Source organism: Blastocystis hominis (genome assembly GCF_000151665.1).
Source record: "Blastocystis hominis, Singapore isolate B (sub-type 7) whole genome shotgun sequence assembly, scaffold_6".
Classification (NCBI taxonomy): Eukaryota; class Bigyra; order Opalinata; family Blastocystidae; genus Blastocystis; species Blastocystis hominis.
In genome coordinates, this window is record NW_013171865.1 from 837003 (window position 1) to 856110 (window position 19108).

General features: G+C 48.7%; 12 protein-coding genes; 7 read left to right on the forward strand and 5 right to left on the reverse strand.

The window, feature by feature from the left end:
- Nucleotides 1-234: 234 nt before the first annotated feature.
- GSBLH_T00004422001 (uncharacterized protein) lies at nt 235-1201 on the forward strand (the record flags this gene model as incomplete). XM_013043312.1 has 3 exons in its annotated part: nt 235-346; nt 380-566; nt 601-1201. The coding sequence occupies 3 exons, from the start codon at nt 235-237 to the stop codon at nt 1115-1117; spliced, it is 816 nt and encodes a 271-aa protein (XP_012898766.1). The 3' UTR covers nt 1118-1201.
- A 706-nt stretch (nt 1202-1907) lies between these two features.
- Nucleotides 1908-3950, reverse strand: GSBLH_T00004423001 (uncharacterized protein; the record flags this gene model as incomplete). The annotated part of the gene is made up of 12 exons (XM_013043313.1): nt 1908-2138; nt 2169-2183; nt 2214-2372; nt 2402-2448; nt 2484-2712; nt 2746-2903; nt 2934-3124; nt 3155-3442; nt 3472-3645; nt 3676-3819; nt 3851-3894; nt 3936-3950. 12 exons carry the CDS (start codon nt 3948-3950, stop codon nt 1908-1910), a joined length of 1695 nt encoding a protein of 564 aa, XP_012898767.1.
- A 430-nt stretch (nt 3951-4380) lies between these two features.
- GSBLH_T00004424001 (uncharacterized protein) lies at nt 4381-5439 on the reverse strand (the record flags this gene model as incomplete). The annotated part of the gene is made up of 1 exon (XM_013043314.1): nt 4381-5439. The coding sequence occupies one exon, from the start codon at nt 5437-5439 to the stop codon at nt 4381-4383; it is 1059 nt and encodes a 352-aa protein (XP_012898768.1).
- A 527-nt stretch (nt 5440-5966) lies between these two features.
- On the forward strand, nt 5967-6570 carry GSBLH_T00004425001 (uncharacterized protein; the record flags this gene model as incomplete). Its single annotated transcript, XM_013043315.1, has 2 exons — nt 5967-6362; nt 6397-6570. The coding sequence occupies 2 exons, from the start codon at nt 5967-5969 to the stop codon at nt 6568-6570; spliced, it is 570 nt and encodes a 189-aa protein (XP_012898769.1).
- Nucleotides 6571-6930: 360 nt separating this feature from the next.
- Nucleotides 6931-8423, forward strand: GSBLH_T00004426001 (uncharacterized protein; the record flags this gene model as incomplete). The annotated part of the gene is made up of 4 exons (XM_013043316.1): nt 6931-7818; nt 7849-8071; nt 8101-8164; nt 8195-8423. The coding sequence occupies 4 exons, from the start codon at nt 6931-6933 to the stop codon at nt 8421-8423; spliced, it is 1404 nt and encodes a 467-aa protein (XP_012898770.1).
- A 588-nt stretch (nt 8424-9011) lies between these two features.
- On the forward strand, nt 9012-10156 carry GSBLH_T00004427001 (uncharacterized protein; the record flags this gene model as incomplete). Its single annotated transcript, XM_013043317.1, has 3 exons — nt 9012-9267; nt 9300-9840; nt 9871-10156. 3 exons carry the CDS (start codon nt 9012-9014, stop codon nt 10154-10156), a joined length of 1083 nt encoding a protein of 360 aa, XP_012898771.1.
- A 78-nt stretch (nt 10157-10234) lies between these two features.
- GSBLH_T00004428001 (uncharacterized protein) lies at nt 10235-10772 on the reverse strand (the record flags this gene model as incomplete). XM_013043318.1 has 4 exons in its annotated part: nt 10648-10772; nt 10548-10615; nt 10420-10516; nt 10235-10389 (listed from the first exon to the last, which is right to left on the reverse strand). Exons 1-4 carry the CDS (start codon nt 10715-10717, stop codon nt 10235-10237), a joined length of 390 nt encoding a protein of 129 aa, XP_012898772.1. The 5' UTR covers nt 10718-10772.
- A 1642-nt stretch (nt 10773-12414) lies between these two features.
- On the reverse strand, nt 12415-12984 carry GSBLH_T00004429001 (uncharacterized protein; the record flags this gene model as incomplete). The annotated part of the gene is made up of 2 exons (XM_013043319.1): nt 12415-12756; nt 12787-12984. The coding sequence occupies 2 exons, from the start codon at nt 12982-12984 to the stop codon at nt 12415-12417; spliced, it is 540 nt and encodes a 179-aa protein (XP_012898773.1).
- A 701-nt stretch (nt 12985-13685) lies between these two features.
- Nucleotides 13686-15741, forward strand: GSBLH_T00004430001 (uncharacterized protein; the record flags this gene model as incomplete). XM_013043320.1 has 10 exons in its annotated part: nt 13686-13778; nt 13808-13891; nt 13925-14065; nt 14096-14262; nt 14292-14740; nt 14772-14887; nt 14918-15040; nt 15071-15221; nt 15253-15590; nt 15621-15741. 10 exons carry the CDS (start codon nt 13686-13688, stop codon nt 15732-15734), a joined length of 1776 nt encoding a protein of 591 aa, XP_012898774.1. The 3' UTR covers nt 15735-15741.
- Nucleotides 15742-15765: 24 nt separating this feature from the next.
- GSBLH_T00004431001 (uncharacterized protein) lies at nt 15766-16080 on the reverse strand (the record flags this gene model as incomplete). XM_013043321.1 has 2 exons in its annotated part: nt 15766-15992; nt 16024-16080. 2 exons carry the CDS (start codon nt 16078-16080, stop codon nt 15894-15896), a joined length of 156 nt encoding a protein of 51 aa, XP_012898775.1. The 3' UTR covers nt 15766-15893.
- A 615-nt stretch (nt 16081-16695) lies between these two features.
- GSBLH_T00004432001 (Erv1) lies at nt 16696-17630 on the forward strand (the record flags this gene model as incomplete). The annotated part of the gene is made up of 6 exons (XM_013043322.1): nt 16696-16806; nt 16839-16935; nt 16970-17047; nt 17083-17210; nt 17244-17392; nt 17420-17630. 6 exons carry the CDS (start codon nt 16696-16698, stop codon nt 17628-17630), a joined length of 774 nt encoding a protein of 257 aa, XP_012898776.1.
- A 249-nt stretch (nt 17631-17879) lies between these two features.
- On the forward strand, nt 17880-19068 carry GSBLH_T00004433001 (uncharacterized protein; the record flags this gene model as incomplete). XM_013043323.1 has 1 exon in its annotated part: nt 17880-19068. The coding sequence occupies one exon, from the start codon at nt 17880-17882 to the stop codon at nt 19062-19064; it is 1185 nt and encodes a 394-aa protein (XP_012898777.1). The 3' UTR covers nt 19065-19068.
- Nucleotides 19069-19108: the final 40 nt, after the last annotated feature.

Genomic DNA, 19108 nt, shown 5'->3' on the forward strand with positions numbered 1-19108 from the left:
ACTTGTATCACCGGATAATTAGCAATTAGTGGGATAACAATAAGGAAAACAAAATGTGTCTTTAGCGACTACAGCAAGTTTCTCAGGGATTACAAACTATCAAAGTCCAAAACACGTCCTATCAAGGAAAGTTGATAGTTTGCATGTCGTCCCGCGAAGATTGAGTATGGTTTGGAGCATCAATCTCTTTCCAATCCCCTTTCATTATTTTTATTATTTTTATTTACTTTAGTTATGCGTCTTGTAATTAAGGAGAACTACGACTTCCTGTGCGACTATGTTGCCAACTATGTGATTGACCGTATTAACAAGTTCAACCCCACTCCTGAAAGACCTTTCGTTTTGGGTATTTGGTTGAATCTTTTGCATAAATCGCTAGGTCTCCCCACCGGTTCTTCTCCCATCGGTGTTTACAAGAGACTTGTGCAGGCTTACAAGGATGGACGTATCTCCTTCAAGAACGTGGTTACTTTCAACATGGACGAGTACGTGAACCTGCCCGTGGACCACCCTGAGAGCTACCACTCCTTCATGTACAAAAACCTTTTCCAGCACATTGATATCATGTACTTGCTATCTCTGTTTTGTTTACCCCTCTAGTCCTCAGAATATCCATATTCTGAACGGAAACGCTCCCGATCTGCTCGAGGAATGTGCCAACTACGAAGCGGAGATCAAGAAGTACGGAGGCATCGAGCTGTTCCTCGGAGGCATCGGCCCTGATGGCATTGCGTTCAACGAGCCTGGTTCCTCGCTGAGCTCGCGAACTCGCGTGAAGACGCTTGCTTACGATACGGTGATCGCGAACAGCCGTTTCTTCGATTATGACATCAACAAAGTGCCGAAGACGGCGTTGACCGTGGGCGTGGGCACCATTCTGGACGCTCGCGAAGTGGTCATTATCATTAACGGAGCGCACAAGGCGTTCGCTCTGGCTAAGTGCGTCGAGGAGGGAGTGAACCACATGTGGACCGTGTCGTGCCTGCAGATGCACAAGAACGCGATGATCGTGTGCGATGAGGATGCCACGCTGGAGCTGCGTGTGAAGACGGTGAAGTACTTTAAGGGATTGGAGGAGACGACGAAGGCGTTCAGCACGGAGAAGCTGGAGAACTAATCGAGTGTCTGAAAGTGTCTGAAAGTATCTGAAAGTGTCTGAAAGTGTCTGAAAGTTTCTGAAAGTTTCTGAAAGTTTCTGAAAGTGTTGTTTGTGAGAAAACAGAAAAGGGAACAAGCTCTTTAAAACGCTCTACAGGGGAAATATACCAGCTAACCTTACGCACTTCTTTACGAGTATTTTCGATTACACTCTTCATCCAGTCGATATCCTTCAAGTTACATGCAGTCCACACATCTCCTACATCTAGTTGCGAAGTTTTGATCTCTTCATTCTTTGAGTCGGCTAAGTATAGCGGGTTGAGCGTAACGGAATGCTCCTACACCTAAAACGACAACGAGTAATCTTCACATTTGGAACAGATGGATTGGGATATGGATTTCTTCATTTGATACACTACCAAAATCACTACTGTTCGGCGACTCTTTCTACGGGCGCACTCACTGGAGCCGATGGAACCGGATAACTTTGATAGGGCGATGGATTCATGGGACCTTGCATCATAGGTGGATTCATAGGACCCGGAATCATTGTCGGATTCGTAGCAGGGACCATTGGTCTAGGAGGATTCATCATAGGCTGCGGCACATATCCTCCAGGACCTGGAATGACTTGTGGCATCGAAGGTGCATATGCCATCGGTCTTGGAGGAGGTACCGATCCTGACATATATCCTGGCGCAGGCGGACGAATTTGTTGATACATAATCGTCAAATCGATTGTATACCAGTTTAATCTTGCTATTTCAAAACAAAAAGAACAGTCAAAAGTCCCGATTTTTGGAATTCCACTACATCTCGACGATCCTTTCCCCTGTCTCTTCTTCCTCTTCCTCTTCTTCCTCTTCTTCTTCCTCCTCGATCTCATCAAATTGGTGCTCATCGGCATCTCCATCCTGTGTCACATCGATCGCAGCACCTTCCAGCTGAGAGAACAATTGTAAGAGATTGCTCTTCTCATTGTCATCTAAAAGCATCATAAGATTATTCAGCTGAATATAATAGTCCATCGGCGACACGATCTACATCTCATTTCCCTCCCTCGTCCCGACGGGATTCTTATCAAGCTACACATCACGCCTCCGCCCCAGCTCTACATCGATCTCCCGCAGCGGCTTGAACTCCTCCTCCAGATCGAACTGCTCGAGCATCTTCGCGAACTTGGCGCCCGCTTTGAACTCTTCGCGACGCTCTTTCATCTTGTAAAACCGATGAAAGATGTTCTTCAGCGCGATCACCGCGGGGACCCGGCAGTCCTACCCTCAACCCTCGCCTCGGCACGTACGGAGGACGCGTCGATGGCCTCGAAGACCCTGCTATTCTGCATGATAACTGCGAATGAGCGTCCAAAAGAGAGAAAATCGCACACTGCACAATGCTCGGATCGCGCGAATCCACCAGCGTTTTGTAGATTTTCTTCACCGTTCCGTGCAGAAACGAGTTCCGATAGTAGCACACCACGCTCCCCGCCATCGCTGCGTCCAGCGCCTCCAGCAGTTCCTGGTCCAGCGCGCCGCTCGCGCGCCGCTCGCAGCACACGGCTTCGCCGAGCAGTCTGAGCAATTCCGGCAAGGCTTTCGGGCAGAGCTCGCGTTTCTACGAATGAGGAGAAAAGGGGAAACGGGGAACGGGGTCCGGGGCGTGGAAGGCCTGCAGGACGTCGAGCAGCGTGGCGCGCGCGCGGTGCAGAACGTCGAGCAGCGGCTGGCGGAAGGCGAAGGCGATCGCGTTGTCGGATCGCGCGTCGTCGGGGAAGGCGTCGTCGTCGAGGGAGATCGGCAGCTGCACTACGGATCGTGGAAACGGAGAACCGAAACGCTTCTCGTGGGAGAGCTCGAGCACGCGGCGCATGGCTTTGAAGCAGAGCTGACAGCCGTTGTCGGCCTCGGAATCCATGCGATCGCGCAGAGAAAGAAGGCGAAGAAGATCCCGCTCGAAGGCCTCGCGGAATGCCGCGCTGGCGAAGATGTCTTGGTAGAGCGTCGCCACCACGCCCGGGTCCTCGGGACTAGGGATAACCGCGGGGGATCGTGGAAACTCTTCGAGAGCGAGGAGGGAAATGAGTTTGAAGAGAAAAGCGAAGCAGTTGTCCGAGGAGTCGTAGCTGTGGAGCCCGCGGAGGAGGCGGGGAGTGAGCCAGGCGGCGTCTAAAATGGGCTCGTCGCTGCTGGTGTAGAGAGCGAACAGCGCGCGGACTATGTTCAGATTCTCGAGATGCGAGGCGAGATCGTCGAGGACGGAGGGGTGCTCGAAGACGTAGTTCGGGAGGACGTTCAGCTGGTTGCGGCAGAGCGATTCCACGATCATCGCGAAGCACATGGCGTTGCTGGGGATCATGGAGGAGGAATCGCCTACTGGGGACTGTAGTGGTCTTTGTCGATCAGAGTGCAGATCAGTCCGAAGAGGCGGAGGTCGCTTAGCACGCCAATCGAGAGGGACAGACTTGAGCACAGAAGAAGCGCCGCATTGCGAGAATAGCAATAGTGGTTGTAGTCTTCCACGCCTTCGAGGTCTTCCTGAAGAATATATCTGCACATGAACAATCTACCCAACATGTACCGAATGAGCTTCTCAATCATCGCAGGGTTGTGGAAATACTCGTCCATCGTCGACTCGGAATGTTTCATCTCATCAAGCAGTGTTTCATCTCCCAGGATTTGAAGAAGGGCATAATCTGTTAGGAGTGAATTTTCTTCGGGTGATCTACAGACTCACACAGAATAGACATGACTACTTGTTCTGACTTGAGGTGTCTGAATCATTGGACAGTTTGAAGAGCTAAACACGGTAAGGGAAGGCCACGAAAGATCAAAACCTACATCAGCGTCTGCCATACGTCGATATCAATTCGTATTGAGAAAAATACGATTTAAACAAACAAACAAAACGCACGGGACTAAGCAGAACAATGAAATCAGATTTTCCCTCTTGGAGGTGCATAGGAACATCGCCAAAAGTACAGGGCCATAAGGATACCACTATGCAAGTTACTCCCAATCGAACCTGCTAAAGGACAATTTATCATCATATCGGAGCGTTTCCAGCTCGTTCTCATAGACCAAACCCCTTCCCGCATTTAATAGCTGCAAACCTCGCCATGCAATCATTACCGCATTATCCGTACATTGTCTATGACAATAAGCACTTCAAAGTAAAAATAGTATACGCTTTGGGGGGAATAAAAACCTCGATCCCTCTCTCTTCCCCAAAAGATCGCAATGCAGCCTGCAACGTGGGGTTGCTCATCACTCCGCCACCACAGCACTACGAGTCACATATTTCCACGAAGTGAACAAGCGAGCGGACTTCAGGGAACGCATTGGTTGCGCGCTGCAGTTTGTTTACAAGGTGGCGAACGATCGCTCGTTCGAATTCGAACGCAAATCGTTCGACCGTGGGTTCATCGAGTTTGTTCGCCGCGTGGAGCTGGTGAATCACGCGGATCGAGTGCGTTTTGAGTCCCGCGAACGAAAAATCCGCGGTGGGCCGCCGCGCCAATGGCAGTGGAAACGCGGGGAAATCGGGTTCGCGGGGATTCTTCTGCGCTTTGTGTGTTTGGTACTGGGTGGACCACTCGGAGAGCTGTGCTCCGCCGTGTTTGGGAGTGTGGATGGAGGGCGTAAGTCGGAGAATTTCGCGGACGACTTTGTCGATGCATTCGCCGCACGCGTCGTCGAGCGAAGAACCCACTTCTAAAAACGGGTGGAGATGGTCGCTGCAGTAGAGGAGCTGTGTGTGGCCGCCCGAAATCAGAAAGGAGAGGGAGGGGTAGAAGAGACAGCTTGTACGTGTGGGAACCATGGCGTGGGCCTCCATGTGATGCACGGGAATGAGAGGCTTGTGGAACTCCGAGCAGAATTGCTTGCAAAAGTCGAGACCTGCGCCTAGACATGGAGCGAGGCCCGGTCCGATGGTCAGAGCGACTGCATCAATCGTGTCGACAGTTGCATGCTGGAGCACCTCCTCGACAACGATAGGAAGGTTGTGGCGGTGATTTTGAGCAGCAATCGATGGAACGACTCCTCCTTTCTGCTGATTTTCTCGGTGCTGGGACGTTTGCGCAGAATGAATAATTGTTCCGTCTTCTAAAACCACCGCGGCGCAAGTATCATCACAGCTTGTCTCGATTCCCAGAACTGCACGTTTTCCTTGAATGGCGAACGTGCGCATGCAAAAATTGTCTCTCCTTGCCCACAATGATGTAGCGATCCGTTTCGGAAAAGCGAACATTTGGGAGCAAGCAAAATAAAAAATGGATTGCGACTGGGAAAATGTTTGAAGTTGTATCGATCCAAATATGTTGTTTCCAAAGTTCCTATACATCCCGATCGGTGTTGCGCTCTTATATCCGGAAGCAGGTTGAACAATAACCGATATCGTATCATTTTCAGATCAACTATCTCTTTCGCTCCTGCTCAATTGCTACAACAAGAATAATAAGGAAAGCAAAAAATGGGTAACGTTGTACAACTCCATGGGGTAAGTTAAATAGTATTATTGTATTTGGTTTCCACAAAGTCTAGCTTATTTACATTAAATGGTTTTTCTGATGAAAAAACTTACTATTTTGAAGCCTATCGTAATACTTTCGATCGTTGTGGCTACTACAATAGCAAGCTGTAAGTTTGGTCGTGTACTCGGTTGAAACTTAGTGAAGTATGGTAGGCGGACATCTCCCTCTCCAAACTCTTTGACATATCTTTTCTATGATATTGGAAGCGAGAATAATACGTGTGGATACCAAATCATGGCATGTGCTTCTTTTTGCTTGCTATTTAGGAAAAATATTCCTGTGACGAGGTGGGATGCACTGACAAGGCAGGGCTATTCAACTACTTGTTTGCAATTGAATGTTCGAACTTGTGTGTAGATACCTTCAGGACTGCGTAGCACATGGATGGCAGAAGGTCGTGCTACCTATTTGTTGGGTATGTCTGCTCTGCTACATTATCTACATTCTGGCCACAACCGCAGATAAATATTTCTGTGTGGCCCTGACAGACATGGTGGAGAAGATGGGCATACCGCCTAGTATCGCTGGTGTCACTTTCCTTTCGTTTGGAAATGGAGGACCGGATGTGTTTGCTTTGATGTCCGCCGTGGTGAGCGGATACTCCCACATTGGTATGGGCTCCAATCTGGGCGCGGGTCTCTTCATCACTACGGTCATCACCGGTGTGGTAGCGTTTATGAGCGAATGTCGCGTGAATCCGCTATCCTTCTTCCGTGATCTGATCACCTACATCGTATGCTTGCGACGCTCCCTCTCTAACCGTGAAGGTGTCGACAGTCTATTTGGTAGTTGTGTTTTTCGACGGGAAGGTCCACGTGTGGGAAGTCGTGGGCTTCTTCGTCATCTATTTCGTCTACGTGGCCATCGTCATCATCTTCCGAAAGCAGTCCGCGGAGGTCTACGAGGACGCTGTCGCTTTGAGGGGCGGACGTGAGGAGTAGGAGTTGCTGCACACTGGAGGTTCGCGCGAAATGCTGCTGTCGCAAAGTGGGAACGGAGAGCGAGGTGAACGGTAGACGATGTGGATGAGCTGGTCGGAACGACGGGTCTGTCGGTCACGGCCAAGGTGAAGATCATGTCCGAGCCCATGCACTCCATTCGGCACATGGTCAAGGAGATGGTGCTCGACGAGTTCGACGACGTAGCAGCGCGGCGGAGCGGTGATGGCGTAGAGTTCGGAGGACGGAACCCACCCCATTCTCCCGGACCGGTATAAGTCCGCGCGGTCGCTGTCGAAGATGGCCACGCCCGAGCCGCTGCGCCTCTTGTACAGCAACGACGGCGCGCCGCTGCTGGAAGCCATGTCGGGCGACATCTCGCCGATCGAGGAGGACGACGACGCGGAGCTGCAGAACGAAGTGGCGATCAACTCGGGAATGCCCAACGAACACACGCATCGCCTGTCGGAGTCGTACGAGGAAGGTTCTCTGGATGTTTCCATCGAGGGCAGTTTGGACGGCCATTCCAGGCCCCACTCGCGCACCAATTCCCACACCAATCTCCTCGACGATATCTCCGTCCACTCGTCCATGCATTCGCCCATTCATTCTGAAAAGCACTCGCCCGTCCATTCTGAAAAGCATTCGCCCGTCCATTCTGAAAAGCATTCTCCCATTCATTCTGAGAAACACTCGCCCACGCACTCTCCGCACTCTCCGACTCGCTCCATGGGAGCGAAATCGGGCTCGGAGTCGGAGTCGGAACTTCTGCTCGACTCGAAAATGGCTTCGGCGAGCGACTTGATGGGGATGATGCTGGTGCAGCACCAGACGCCCGACTACTCCAAGGACAACCAGGAATTGCTGGTCGACGCGTTCCCGCCCGAGACGCAGCCGCCCGCGAAGACGTCGAGGTGGGCCTTGCTGAAGCAGACGGTGCGCTGCGAAGTGGAGTACTACCGGAAGCTCAGCTGGATGAACAAGATCGTGTACTGGCTGGAGGCGCCCATGACCCTTCTGCGAAACATGACGATCCCCGTGGTGATGGAAGAGCGCTACGACAAGTTTTTGCTGTTGTCCACGGCGTTCGGCATGCCGCTGTTCATCTTCCACAAGTCGGAGAAAGCGCTGTCGGAGCTGATGTTCGGACTGCCCTGCTGGGTGGTGCTGCTGGGCATCTCCCTGGTGCTGTTCGTGTTCTTCGCCTGCTGCATGCCCTTCGAGGGAGCGCCCAAGCAGTCCATGTTTTTTGTGCGGGTCTGGCGAGGCCGTCACGCGTAGATCATTCTGTTTGTGTCGTTCTTCATGTCGATCATGTGGGTCGAAGAGATCGCGGACGAATTGGTGAATCTGATGAACGCGCTGGGGTCGATCGCGGGCATTCAGCCGTTCGTGATGGGTCTCACTGTGCTCGCTGTGGGGAACTCGATCAGCGATCTCGTGGGAGACGTCACCATCACCAAGCAGGGATATCCGCAGATGGCCATTGGTGGAATCTACGCATGTAGCGGCGGGGATGGAACTCAACTCTAGCGCCGATGTTCTCGATGCTGATGGGGCTGGGAGTCGCGCTGGGCATCCGAATGGTGGAATTTCCGTAGGGGTGCGGAGTGGGGACGAGTCGTAGGGATGAGGACATCACGCTGGGAGAAGATACGATTGTCATCAATCTCACGTTTATCTTTTTGATCTTGACGCTTTTGACGACACTGATTGTGGTGCCGCTGCAAAAGTTTACTTATACCAAAAAGTTTGGTGTTATCCTGATCTCTATTTATCTATTATCTATGATTTTAAATCTTCTGGCTTCGTGCGGAATTCTGCACATCCCCTTCCTTGAACCCAAGACAATGTGACATTGCTATTGTTTTGTTATTGTTATGGTTTTGTTGTTGCCTTTGTTTGTTTGTTTGTTTGTTTGCGATAAAGGAGTGTATAGCGCGCTTCACTCGATGTGCGGATTGCTTCACTCGATGAGTGGATTGCTTCATTCGATGAGTGGATTGCTTCATTCCATGTGCAGATTGCTTCATTCCATGAATCACTATCATCTTTGAAATCTGCACATGTTCGAGAGTTATTCAACATAGAAAAAATCCATCTGGTTCAATACAATCTCGAACGACTCTACTCGAATCTCACTTCCGTTCCTTTTCAACGAATCAAATCTAGGTAACTATTGTATATCTCTATTCCCCTCCTTCTACAGTTTTATCAGCTGTACAAATCAAAAGTAACAACATAGAGAATTCGAATACACTTAGATACTCTAATGCATTTTGAACGACCTATGCTCAATCAACTCATACTACAATAGTATCCCACACCAACACTCAATTCCTGTGGAATACGATTGTTTAAGCGATCCCGCGGAACCGCGATTATTCGAAAATTCTGACGCCAATGACTCCTATAGAAAAGATGTGTTGCAATAATCAAGGAAGATGAACAAAATAGAAGTGAAATGTTGCATAAATGGAGAACCCGAAATGGGGAATAGTAGTCTATACGTAGCAAGGACAGAGTCTTGGGAGCAAGTGTTATATAAGATTTCGCTAAAGGTGAATAAGCCTCAAGGCCCAAATTCGATAGTATACAACGAATTAGGGGGCCAGATTACGAGTGTATCCGAACTTGAAGATGGAGACAAGATTTACTTTTCTGTGAATGGAGAAGCATTTGTTCCTCCTGCCTCGTCTGGTAATCGTTCAATTTCGACATTATTCGTGTAGTTCCGAACAATGCGAGTCCAGCGCCAGCAGTTCAGACAGCTGTACCACATGACTCAACCCATCCGAATCCATCTCCTGTACCTACAACTACGTTTGCCTCGCCTCCATTAGCTGTTCCAACTGCTTATACAAGTGAAACCTCCTCCACGCCACAAACCCAGCAATGTGTAGTGAAGCCTGCTGATGGTCCTACGAAATATGTTATGCGTTTTATTATCGTGGGTAGCATGTCTGTTGGCAAATCGTGTCTGCTTCTCCAATTTACCAACCGTCGTTTTGCGGCCAACGTGGGACCTACGATCGGTGTCGATTTTGGTAGCTCGTCCCTGAACATTGATGGAGAGAATGTGAAGCTGCAGATTTGGGACACTGCCGGTCAGGAAGACTTCCAGGCCATTACTCGTGCTTATTATCGTGAAGCTGCCGCAGCGATTCTCGTGTATGACATGACAAATTTGCAATCGTACGAGAAGCTGCAGTCGTGGCTGTCGGCAGTGCAAAGCAACTCCACCAACCCGAATATCGTGATCACGTTGGTGGGGTAGGGGCGAGGGAGCGAGATAACGCGTAGAAACAAAAACGATGTGAAAGAGGAAGACAAAGTGGTGAGCTACGCGGACGGAGAAGCGTTCGCCAAAGCGAATGGACTCATGTTTTTGGAGACTTCTGCGAAGACGGGGTACAATGTGGACAACGTGTTCATTCTGACCGCGCGGGAAATCATCAAGCGGATCAAATCGGGCGCGATCACCTTGGGAGACAAGGACGGAGTCAAGGTGAATGGACAGCAATCGAATTCGCAGAAGATCACCGGGGCGGCAGAATCGGGGGCCGAGACCAAGAAGAAGTGTTGCTAATTTACTACTTAGTTCGAATGTGCATGAAGCTAGTTGCTCTCTTTGTGAAGCGAGGAGCCTTCTTTGTTAACAAACAGATCATTTCTTTCGACCCTTGCCCTTTCCTTTCGGTTTCGCTTTGTTCTGCGATCCCGCAGGTGCCGGACCTCCCTTTTGGGATGCGCTCATTTGCTCTCTCATTTGTTGACGGATTTGAGGAATTACCTTACCCACTTCATGAAACAGCTCCTTTCCTATGCATCACTTGGGCCTAGAATTGCTACGTGAGTTCACAGATTTGTTACACGGGCTTCCGTCTGCATTATGAATACGAATACGACATCTTCCCGGAACCCACCACTTCTTGGGATATCGCTTAGGCTACGATAGTATTTGGAAAGTGATTCCATACTTCAATAAGACAATCGAGACCTAATTGTATACAAGCCTTTGCCACTTCCTGAACTGTAGGGTTTTCACCTAGAATCGAATGTTGCCATTAAATAACATACAGGATAGATCCGCTCTCACCTTTCTCCCGTCCTTTACAGACATGGAGCTATCAATATAAGAGGGATACATTACAACCCATCCAGATCCCTTTAGCTGATCGAGTTTCACAGAAGAAGCTTCCTTTATGTCCATTCTATGAAACAATGCAATTTGAAAATACAGGGAAATTTTGGTAATGCAAAAATACCTTGTGTTTTGGGGAATTGTGATTTGTAATACAATTCTATTGAAATACGATAATAATGATGATAATAATAATCGGTTAGAGAAATGGAATAGTATGTGGAGTGATGAATAAAGGAGTTTGTTATGGAAAATAAGTATCCTAGGGAATGATATTAGATATATATATCATACTATGGAATACATTCATAGTAGCACTTTTTTCACAACAATGGAATATGTGTTGTGTATGTTTGAAGCAAATGGTATGGTATGTGGAGAATAATAATATCCTTGTGCTTGCTTCTTTATTAAAAATAATACAATAACAAAAAATAGCATGAAGTGTTGTATTTGTCGATTCTTGTTGTTACTCTATTGCTATTGGACGATAGCAATGGGATCAATGAATAAATCTTTTGGATTGTTCACTTTTCTTGACTGAATACACAATGCGTGGTCGAACAATCACAAACATATTCTATTCATTGAATTTCTACACATGCAGTGTTACAAATTCACATCTCAATATCGTTTAATATCACTATCCACTCCATTTTGGTACTCTATGTATTTTATGATCCCCACCGCATGTACATAAATAGGGCATCATGCAATCACCGCAATTCACGAGATACAGTGATTTGGAGGGAATGAGCGTTTCATTCAAGTTTGGCGGGATAAAAAAGGAGGGCATTTTTCTCCTCTCTCTTAGCTTTCTTGTAATTGTCTAAAATGAATGCACCGCTTATGTGTGCAAATATCGTAACGGAAGATATCAAAGCAGGAGGTTGGAAGAAGAAGGATTCGGTTCTCCCGATTTTAGATTCGCAGAGTATCGCACACCAAATACGGAGTTGTGAGGAAAACAAAGAGAATATCGGACCTATAACACGGACCATGACAGATTCTATCGGTATATGCGAGTCTCGAAGGAAAGCATTTGATGTAAATACAACGTATTCCAGATCCTTACGTTTTATCCTAGATTGCGGCACACATTTGATCGTCGTGTTCGGAGGATAGACAGCGAGAAGGTGACATCAAAGCCGAGTCTGTTTGAAGAGATGTCGGGGATGGATATCTGTTTGATGTTTAGTTTATGTACCGAGATAGTGTTGTCAAAGCACAAGAAAGCCATTTGTATATTACCTGTACTACCACTGCGAAGTATTAATGTATAGAATCGGAAATATTTAAGTGGGAACATCCTAATGACTGTTCGTCCCAGTCTGAAGCGTTCTCGTTTTTGTTCCTTTCATTTATACACGCTCTAGTTTTTTCACTTTTATTGTATTGATGTTTGTTCATCGAGGTTTATGCTACATGTGGCTAGATATGAATCCATACACATCGAATGAATGTATGAATAGATCGATCGATCGGTCAATCAATCAATCAGTCAATCAGTCAATCAGTCAATCAGTCATTCAGTCATTCATTCATTCATTTATTCTCGTTTTTTTCTTTCACTCACAACCCTGACTCTTCCTTGTTTTCTATTACTACAACCATCTATCAATTCCTTCATTCTTTCTTTCTTTCATCCCATCTCTCTCGCACGCCCATTCGCAACAAAGCAATCACATCATTCAACAAACAAATCACAAGGAAGGAAAAGCACTTAAAATGAATGGATGGCGCTGAATGGCGCGTTGAATATCCGCCTTTGTGATCACTTCAGAGTTCGATCCAGTCAGCAACGCCACTTGCTCATGCTCGTGCTTGCAGACCTGGAGCACATAGGTCAAATACTCCTTCAACGCCAGCGATAACCGCTCGACACACGCGGTGGTCATCGAGAAATTCGACAGAAAAGGCAGGTTTCGGATGATCTGCTTGACCATATCCTCCGTGACGATGCTTCGATACCTTTTCTCCGCGTTTCCGATGTGTCCATAATCCATATTCTTCATCTGCACGTACTGCTCGTTCTTTCGCATTTCCTATGCGTCGCACGCCGCCATCTTCGCTACTCTCACGAGGGATTGGTAGTCATCGCACCCCACAACGTCGTTCTCGAAGCTCACGGGGATCAGGCGGAGATAGCCCTTCTTGCTATTCTTCTCGTTTTGCGAGTAGAACAGTCCGTCTGGGATGTGGATGCAGGACTCTTCCCAGGGCTTGGCTGTGTATTCTTCGTCCATCGAGCGGTTCGTTGACAGACTGCTCATCGCTACGTGGAAACGATCTCAAGAGAAGTACTTCGGATCTCTGGATTTACAACGCACTTCCAACATTTCTATAATCTAAGACCAAGCAAAGACAAAAGGTATACATTACATATTTGTATGTGATTCATGGCCTTGTCTAAATTACTCCGATAGGAATCGTACACTGCCTTGACGGAATCGTTTCTATTGCCAAGAAAAGTAATTCAAATACCCAAAAAACTGAACGCAGTGACGACACATTTCCGTAGACTGCATACAATGTCTAGCCATGCAGTAGTACGCGTAAATAGAATGAATCGGGCATCTCTTCCAGTCTCCTCCAAGGCAACAAGGATTTTGAACATGAGCGACTAGACTCAGCATGAAAAATACGAAAATTACAGAACAGGCGGGACATGGAACTCATTCCATCATTGTAATGCGAATCCTACACTGAAAAACGTAAATTGAATAATAATACCTTTGTAGCCATGAGGTATTGATAAATTGAAAGCTCCCTTTCGGTCAGCATACTCTGTTTCTCTTTAGTGAGAGCAATCTGGATGTGTTCCAATTCGCTGGCTTGGATCAATTGTCGCTGATCCGAACTATAATAGGACATAATAATATTGAGCGAAAAATGAAAGTGAGTTCCTCCTTGATACCCGCGGGACTCTGTCTGTTTTTGCGGATCAAACACAAATTAAGGAACGAAAAGTGAAATGTCTTCACTACCAACTCTTGCCAGTTCTCCACTCAATCTCGTGGCTATTCGTGATCAAGAGAAAAATCGCATCAAGGAATTGTTGAGTCAGGTATTGGACCGAAAATCCTTCAACTGTAGATCGAGGGAGAAAAGTGCGTGATTATAGATTCACAGATTAACAAGCAGTTGATCTTTGTAACAGAAGGTTCCACTGTACTCAAGGTACACACTCCAAATACTGTGATATCTTTCTAGGAATGTGGTATAACTCAATTCATTGCATTATCAAACACCGTGGCCTCCATCACATCTCCGAACGTTCTATTCTTCATTCGTCCAATTCCTGAAGATATAAAGATGACAGCAAATTACATCCGAAAGCTTGAAGAGGCGGAGGTACAGACATTGCAACCAACCCGATTCTAGTCCCCTGCCGCGTTCACCATCTTCTTCTTTCCGCGCATCACCCGCTTTGTCCGCGAACTGATGAAGAACGAAGGCATTCTCGACTCGGCTACGATCATCTCCACCAATCTGGACATCTACCCGATGGACGATGACCTGCTCGTTCTTGGCATCCCCGACAGCTATGCGTACGATTCCTTATAAACCTGTGTCGTAGCGAGCTCTATCTCAAGCACGACTACACATGTCTGCAATTAACCGCGGATGCGCTCACCATGATTCAGCAGCTCTACGGCGTGATCCCCGCGATCACCGCTTTGGGTCCTCACTCGCAAGCCGTGGTGGACATGCTCCTCCAGGCGCGCACCGCGGGGAAACTGACAGAAGTGGACCTGCCTCCCGAAATCGACCGGCTCATCCTATTGGACCGCGGTCTGGACCCGGTTTCCGCGTTTGTGACCCCGCTGACGTACGAGGGCATGCTGGACGAGGTGCTGGGGATCGAGCGGGGAGCGGTGACGGTGAGCGAGAAGACGCTGGAGCTGAAGGGAGACAAGATGCTGACGATCCGGCTGAACAACTCGGACAGCTTCTTCCAGGAAATGCGCGACTACAACGTGGTGAAGGTGGCGCGCGTGCTGGCGCAGAAGGTGGCGCAGGTGGGCGGTAGGATGGCGGGAAAGGAGAGTGAGGGCAGAGGAAGTGAAGGCGAAGCCGCAGAGCGGGAACGTGTCCATGGCCGAGTTCATGGAGTTCCAGCAGAAGCTCCCGGACCTGCTGAATCGGAAGCAGCTGGCGCAGACGCATTATGGAGTGGGGGAGCGAGGCGGACGTGAGGGGTAGCTGTTCAACGCGGTGTCGAAAGTGACGAACAACGAGGACTTCCGCGCGCGGTGGCAGGACGAGCACGCGGTGCTCTCGGGGGACGGCAATCCCGTCGATCTGGTGGCGCTCGCCGACGTGGGAGTGCGCGCGGAAGGCGAGCGTGAAGCGTAGGCGTCGTTCGTGACGGTGATGCGGCTGCTGATTCTGTATTCGCTGGTGAATAATGGGCTGAAGCCCAAAATGTTCGACGAAGTGCGGCACGCGCTGCTCCAAATCTACGGCTTCGACAAGCTCCTGCTCCTCCACAATCTCCAGAAACTCGGTGAGAAGCGACGCCTGTCGATGAGGTGCAGGTCTGCTGATTCCGAAAGAGACGGCCGGCAATTTCGCGACGATCCGCGCCCGCATGCGCCTGGAGCAGGACGGCGTGACCGGGATGGACATGAGCGACATGAGCTACGTCACCAGCGGCTACGCGCCGCTGACGGGGCGACTGGTGCAGGCGATCCTGCTGCAGAACGGCGTGAGCGCGGAGATCCAGAAGCTGCTGCCGGTGAGCGTGAAGGAGTACCGGCAGGAAATGGCGAGCTCGCTGCGCGAGAACGGCATGCGGAAGAAGGTGGCGTTGGTGGTGCTGGTGGGAGGCATGTCCTACATGGAGATGGCGGCGATTCGACAGCTGAAGCGGATCGTAGGGACGCGGAGAGCGTGACGAGAGTAGGAGCAGTGTGGATACGAGATCGTGATGATGACGACGGATATCATCAGCGGAGCGCGCGTGCTGCGCAGTCTGAACAAGGAATTGCCGCAGATCCCCGTCGCCCCCAACCCTTAAAGCGCTTTGCGTGTTTGTGACAAACAGTCGATTTCTCGAATTTGATGCTATATCCGCCGGTGGCGGGGTCTTGCTCCATCTTGAAGTTGTCCAAACTCATCCCGAATTTGCCCAGGATTTTGTTCCCCACGTCCTTCAGCTTCCCCAGCATTTCCTCCTTCAACTTCTCGTTCCGTTCTTCGATCCGCTTCGCCAGTTGCCGGCGTTTGCTCGCGTACTGCGTGAGCGACGGTTCCAGCTCCAGAATCTTGTCATAGTCTACGCATCAATCAAACCGCGCATGCCCTACCTGCCAAGCAATCGTCCAGTTTCTCGGTTGCGAGATACGCTTGCGAACGACGTACATAGGCTTTCAAATAGTCCGCGTTCATCTCGATGGAGCGAGTACAGCTCTCAATTGCTTCTTCATATTGCTTCTACTCATTAGCAAGAGTAACAGCAACAACAAGCTCGATTTGTGCAGCACCCATGTTACAAAAAAAGATGGCCTATACATGATTATGTAAAAATAGAGAAAATATACACGCTCCTTGTTATAACTGTCTTCCAGAGGACAATACAGAATGCTCTTTTTGTAATTCTCAATCGCGGCTTCATATTCACCTTTTTTATACAATCTAGAATGTTGTATCAGTCAAAATCGAATACTCGTTTCCTTCTAGCTTCAATTTGTTGGCCATTTCAATGTCCCGGACGATTTCTTCATCGATGACCTCTTCAATCACGACTCCGCTATCTTGCACTTCCTCTTTTTCTTGTACTTCCGGTATGTTCTGATTCTGCTCTGTTTCCTGGTTTATTTGTCCTTGTTCTGTACTGACTATGTTGAATACATTCGAAATGGAAAATTACATTCTCCCGACTCCATTGCGAATATGGCAAAAAATGTACGCAAACCCAAAAGTGTCAATTTCCGCGGTTTACATAAATTCGAAAGAAGAATTGTCAATTATTGATACCCATGTTTTCGCGTTTATTTAGTGCCCGACCTATTATCGCAAGGGCTGGTATCCGTATTCGTTCTGGCGTTTCGAACCCTTGTCGTTGGATCGCTCACTCTTCTGTAAGAATGGTAATTCTTTGCGACATCTGTATAAACAGCAGTCTAATAAACCATTCTGGGGTGTTGTTACGGCAGTTGGTGGAGTTGCTATGTTTTCGCTACTCTATTCTCCAAAGATCAAAGCAGAAGATGCAAGCAGTATCATCGACATCTTACGAGATAATATTTCTAGACCCAATTCCTGATTGTAACAACCCAGCGTGCCACGACACCCAAGAAATGTTCCGCTTAACTACTGAATCTGTTTCCAGTGAGTTTTTTTACCGTTCGAAGTGTGACGACTAGAGAAGGCTGTAAAGCAGCCTTCTGCGTATACGCGGAAAGAAAATGAGTTCACTGTACGCGATGCCGATGGTAAACTGCACGAGTGTCCTCCATCTCGTGAACTGCTAGGACGTCATTCCTGGACATTAGTACGGCGCGTTCCTTTTTTTCTTTCAATGTAGTTACACTCTGTGGCCGCGTACTATCCCGATAATCCCACGGAAGAAGATAAACAACGTGCTCGCGAGTTTATCGCTAGTTTTGCGCATCTTTATCCCTGCAAAGTTTGCGCGAAGCATTTGAAGAAGCTCCTCGAGAAAAATCCTCCAGCGTAGGCGTACTGAAGAGTACTCTCTAGAGTGAATTCACAGAAGGAGTTTGTGATTTGGATGTGCAACCTGCATAATGCCATGAACCGGACGCTGCTCAAGCCAGTTTATCCATGCAACTATGAGCTGCTGGAAGAGAGGTGGCATTGGGGCTGCTCGGAATGCTGGAATCCTGAGGGGGGTAAGAAAAAGATGTCGTCGACCGAATCGATGGAGTTTGAGTGGTTACCAGTGATCTAATCCGTAGTTGCAAAGATATGAAGAAGTTTGGCGTTAGTTGGCTTGTTTGTTGGAAACCGAATAGTGAAATAGCAATTTCGATCTGTCCACAAAACGGATATGTGCCCATCCACAACTAGTAAGCATTTGGTGATTCTATCCTCAGTTGATTGGAGGTAAGATGGAAACTTCTAGATTCTTCTATTCCGCGGGTTTATCAAAGATATTATTGTTCCTCCATTTTTCTTTATTTCTATTCTAATTATTGACATGCCTGTTCTCAATTTCGATTATCAGAATGCTACCCGTATCATCTTTGGAAAGGGCCAGATCGCCATGTTGCCCAGTTTGATTCCCAAGGATAAGAAGATTTTAATGTGCTACGGAGGTGGTTCCATCAAGCGTAACGGAGTTTACGACCAGGTGATGACTGCCTTGAAAGGTTACGACATTACTGAGTTCTCTGGAATTGAGGCGAATCCGGATTACGAAACCTTGATGAAGGCTGTTGCCATTGCTAAGGAGATGGGAACTGAAAACGTGTTCGTTCTCTCTGTGGGAGGCGGTTCTGTGGCCGATGGTTGCAAGTTCATTTGCGCTGCTGCGGTGTACACCAAGTCTACCGAATACTACCAGGATCTCTGCATTGAGGGTGGAGTTAAGGTGGATTGCGCTCTTCCTCTTGGCGTGGTGCTGACTCTTCCCGCCACCGGCTCTGAATCCAACGGAAACGCTGTGATTTCCTACAGAGCGAAGCACATGAAGTATTGCCTGGCTTCTCCCTACGTGTACCCGAAGTGGGCTATTCTGGACCCTGAGACGACCTACTCTCTGCCTGCTCGCCAGACCGCCAACGGTGTGGTGGACTCGTGTGTGCATGTGTGTGAGCAGTACGTTACGGACTGCATCGATGCGGACGTCCAGGACCGCTATTCCGAGGCCCTGCTGAAGGTTCTGATCGAGAACGGAACCAAGGTGATGGAGGACCCGAACAACTACGCTGTGCGCGCCAACATCATGTGGGCGGCCACGCAGGCTCTGAACTGCTGGATCTGCCAGGGTGTGCGTCAGGACTGGGCCACCCACATGATCGGCCACGAGCTGACCGCGTATTTGGGTCTGGACCACGCGCAGACGCTGGCGTGCATTCAGCCTCGCGTGTTCCGCTACCGCTTCGAGGCCAAGAAGGCCAAGCTGGCGCAGATGGCCGAGCGCGTGTTCGATGTGAAGGAAGGAACTGTCGAGGAGAAGGCCGAGAAGGCGATCGAGCTGCTCGATAAGTTCTACACCGACGTCATGAAGGTGCCTAGCCGCATTAGCCAGTATGGATGCTCGCAGGATAAGGCTTGGATTGATGACTGCGTGGCCAAGCTGGCGAAGAGCGGAGCCAAGTTCGGAGAGAATGCTGATATCCTTCCGGAGGATGTCAAGACGATTATCTTGCAGTCGTATTAAGTGAGTTTGTTTGTTGGATACAGTTGGTGGAGTGAAATGTGAAA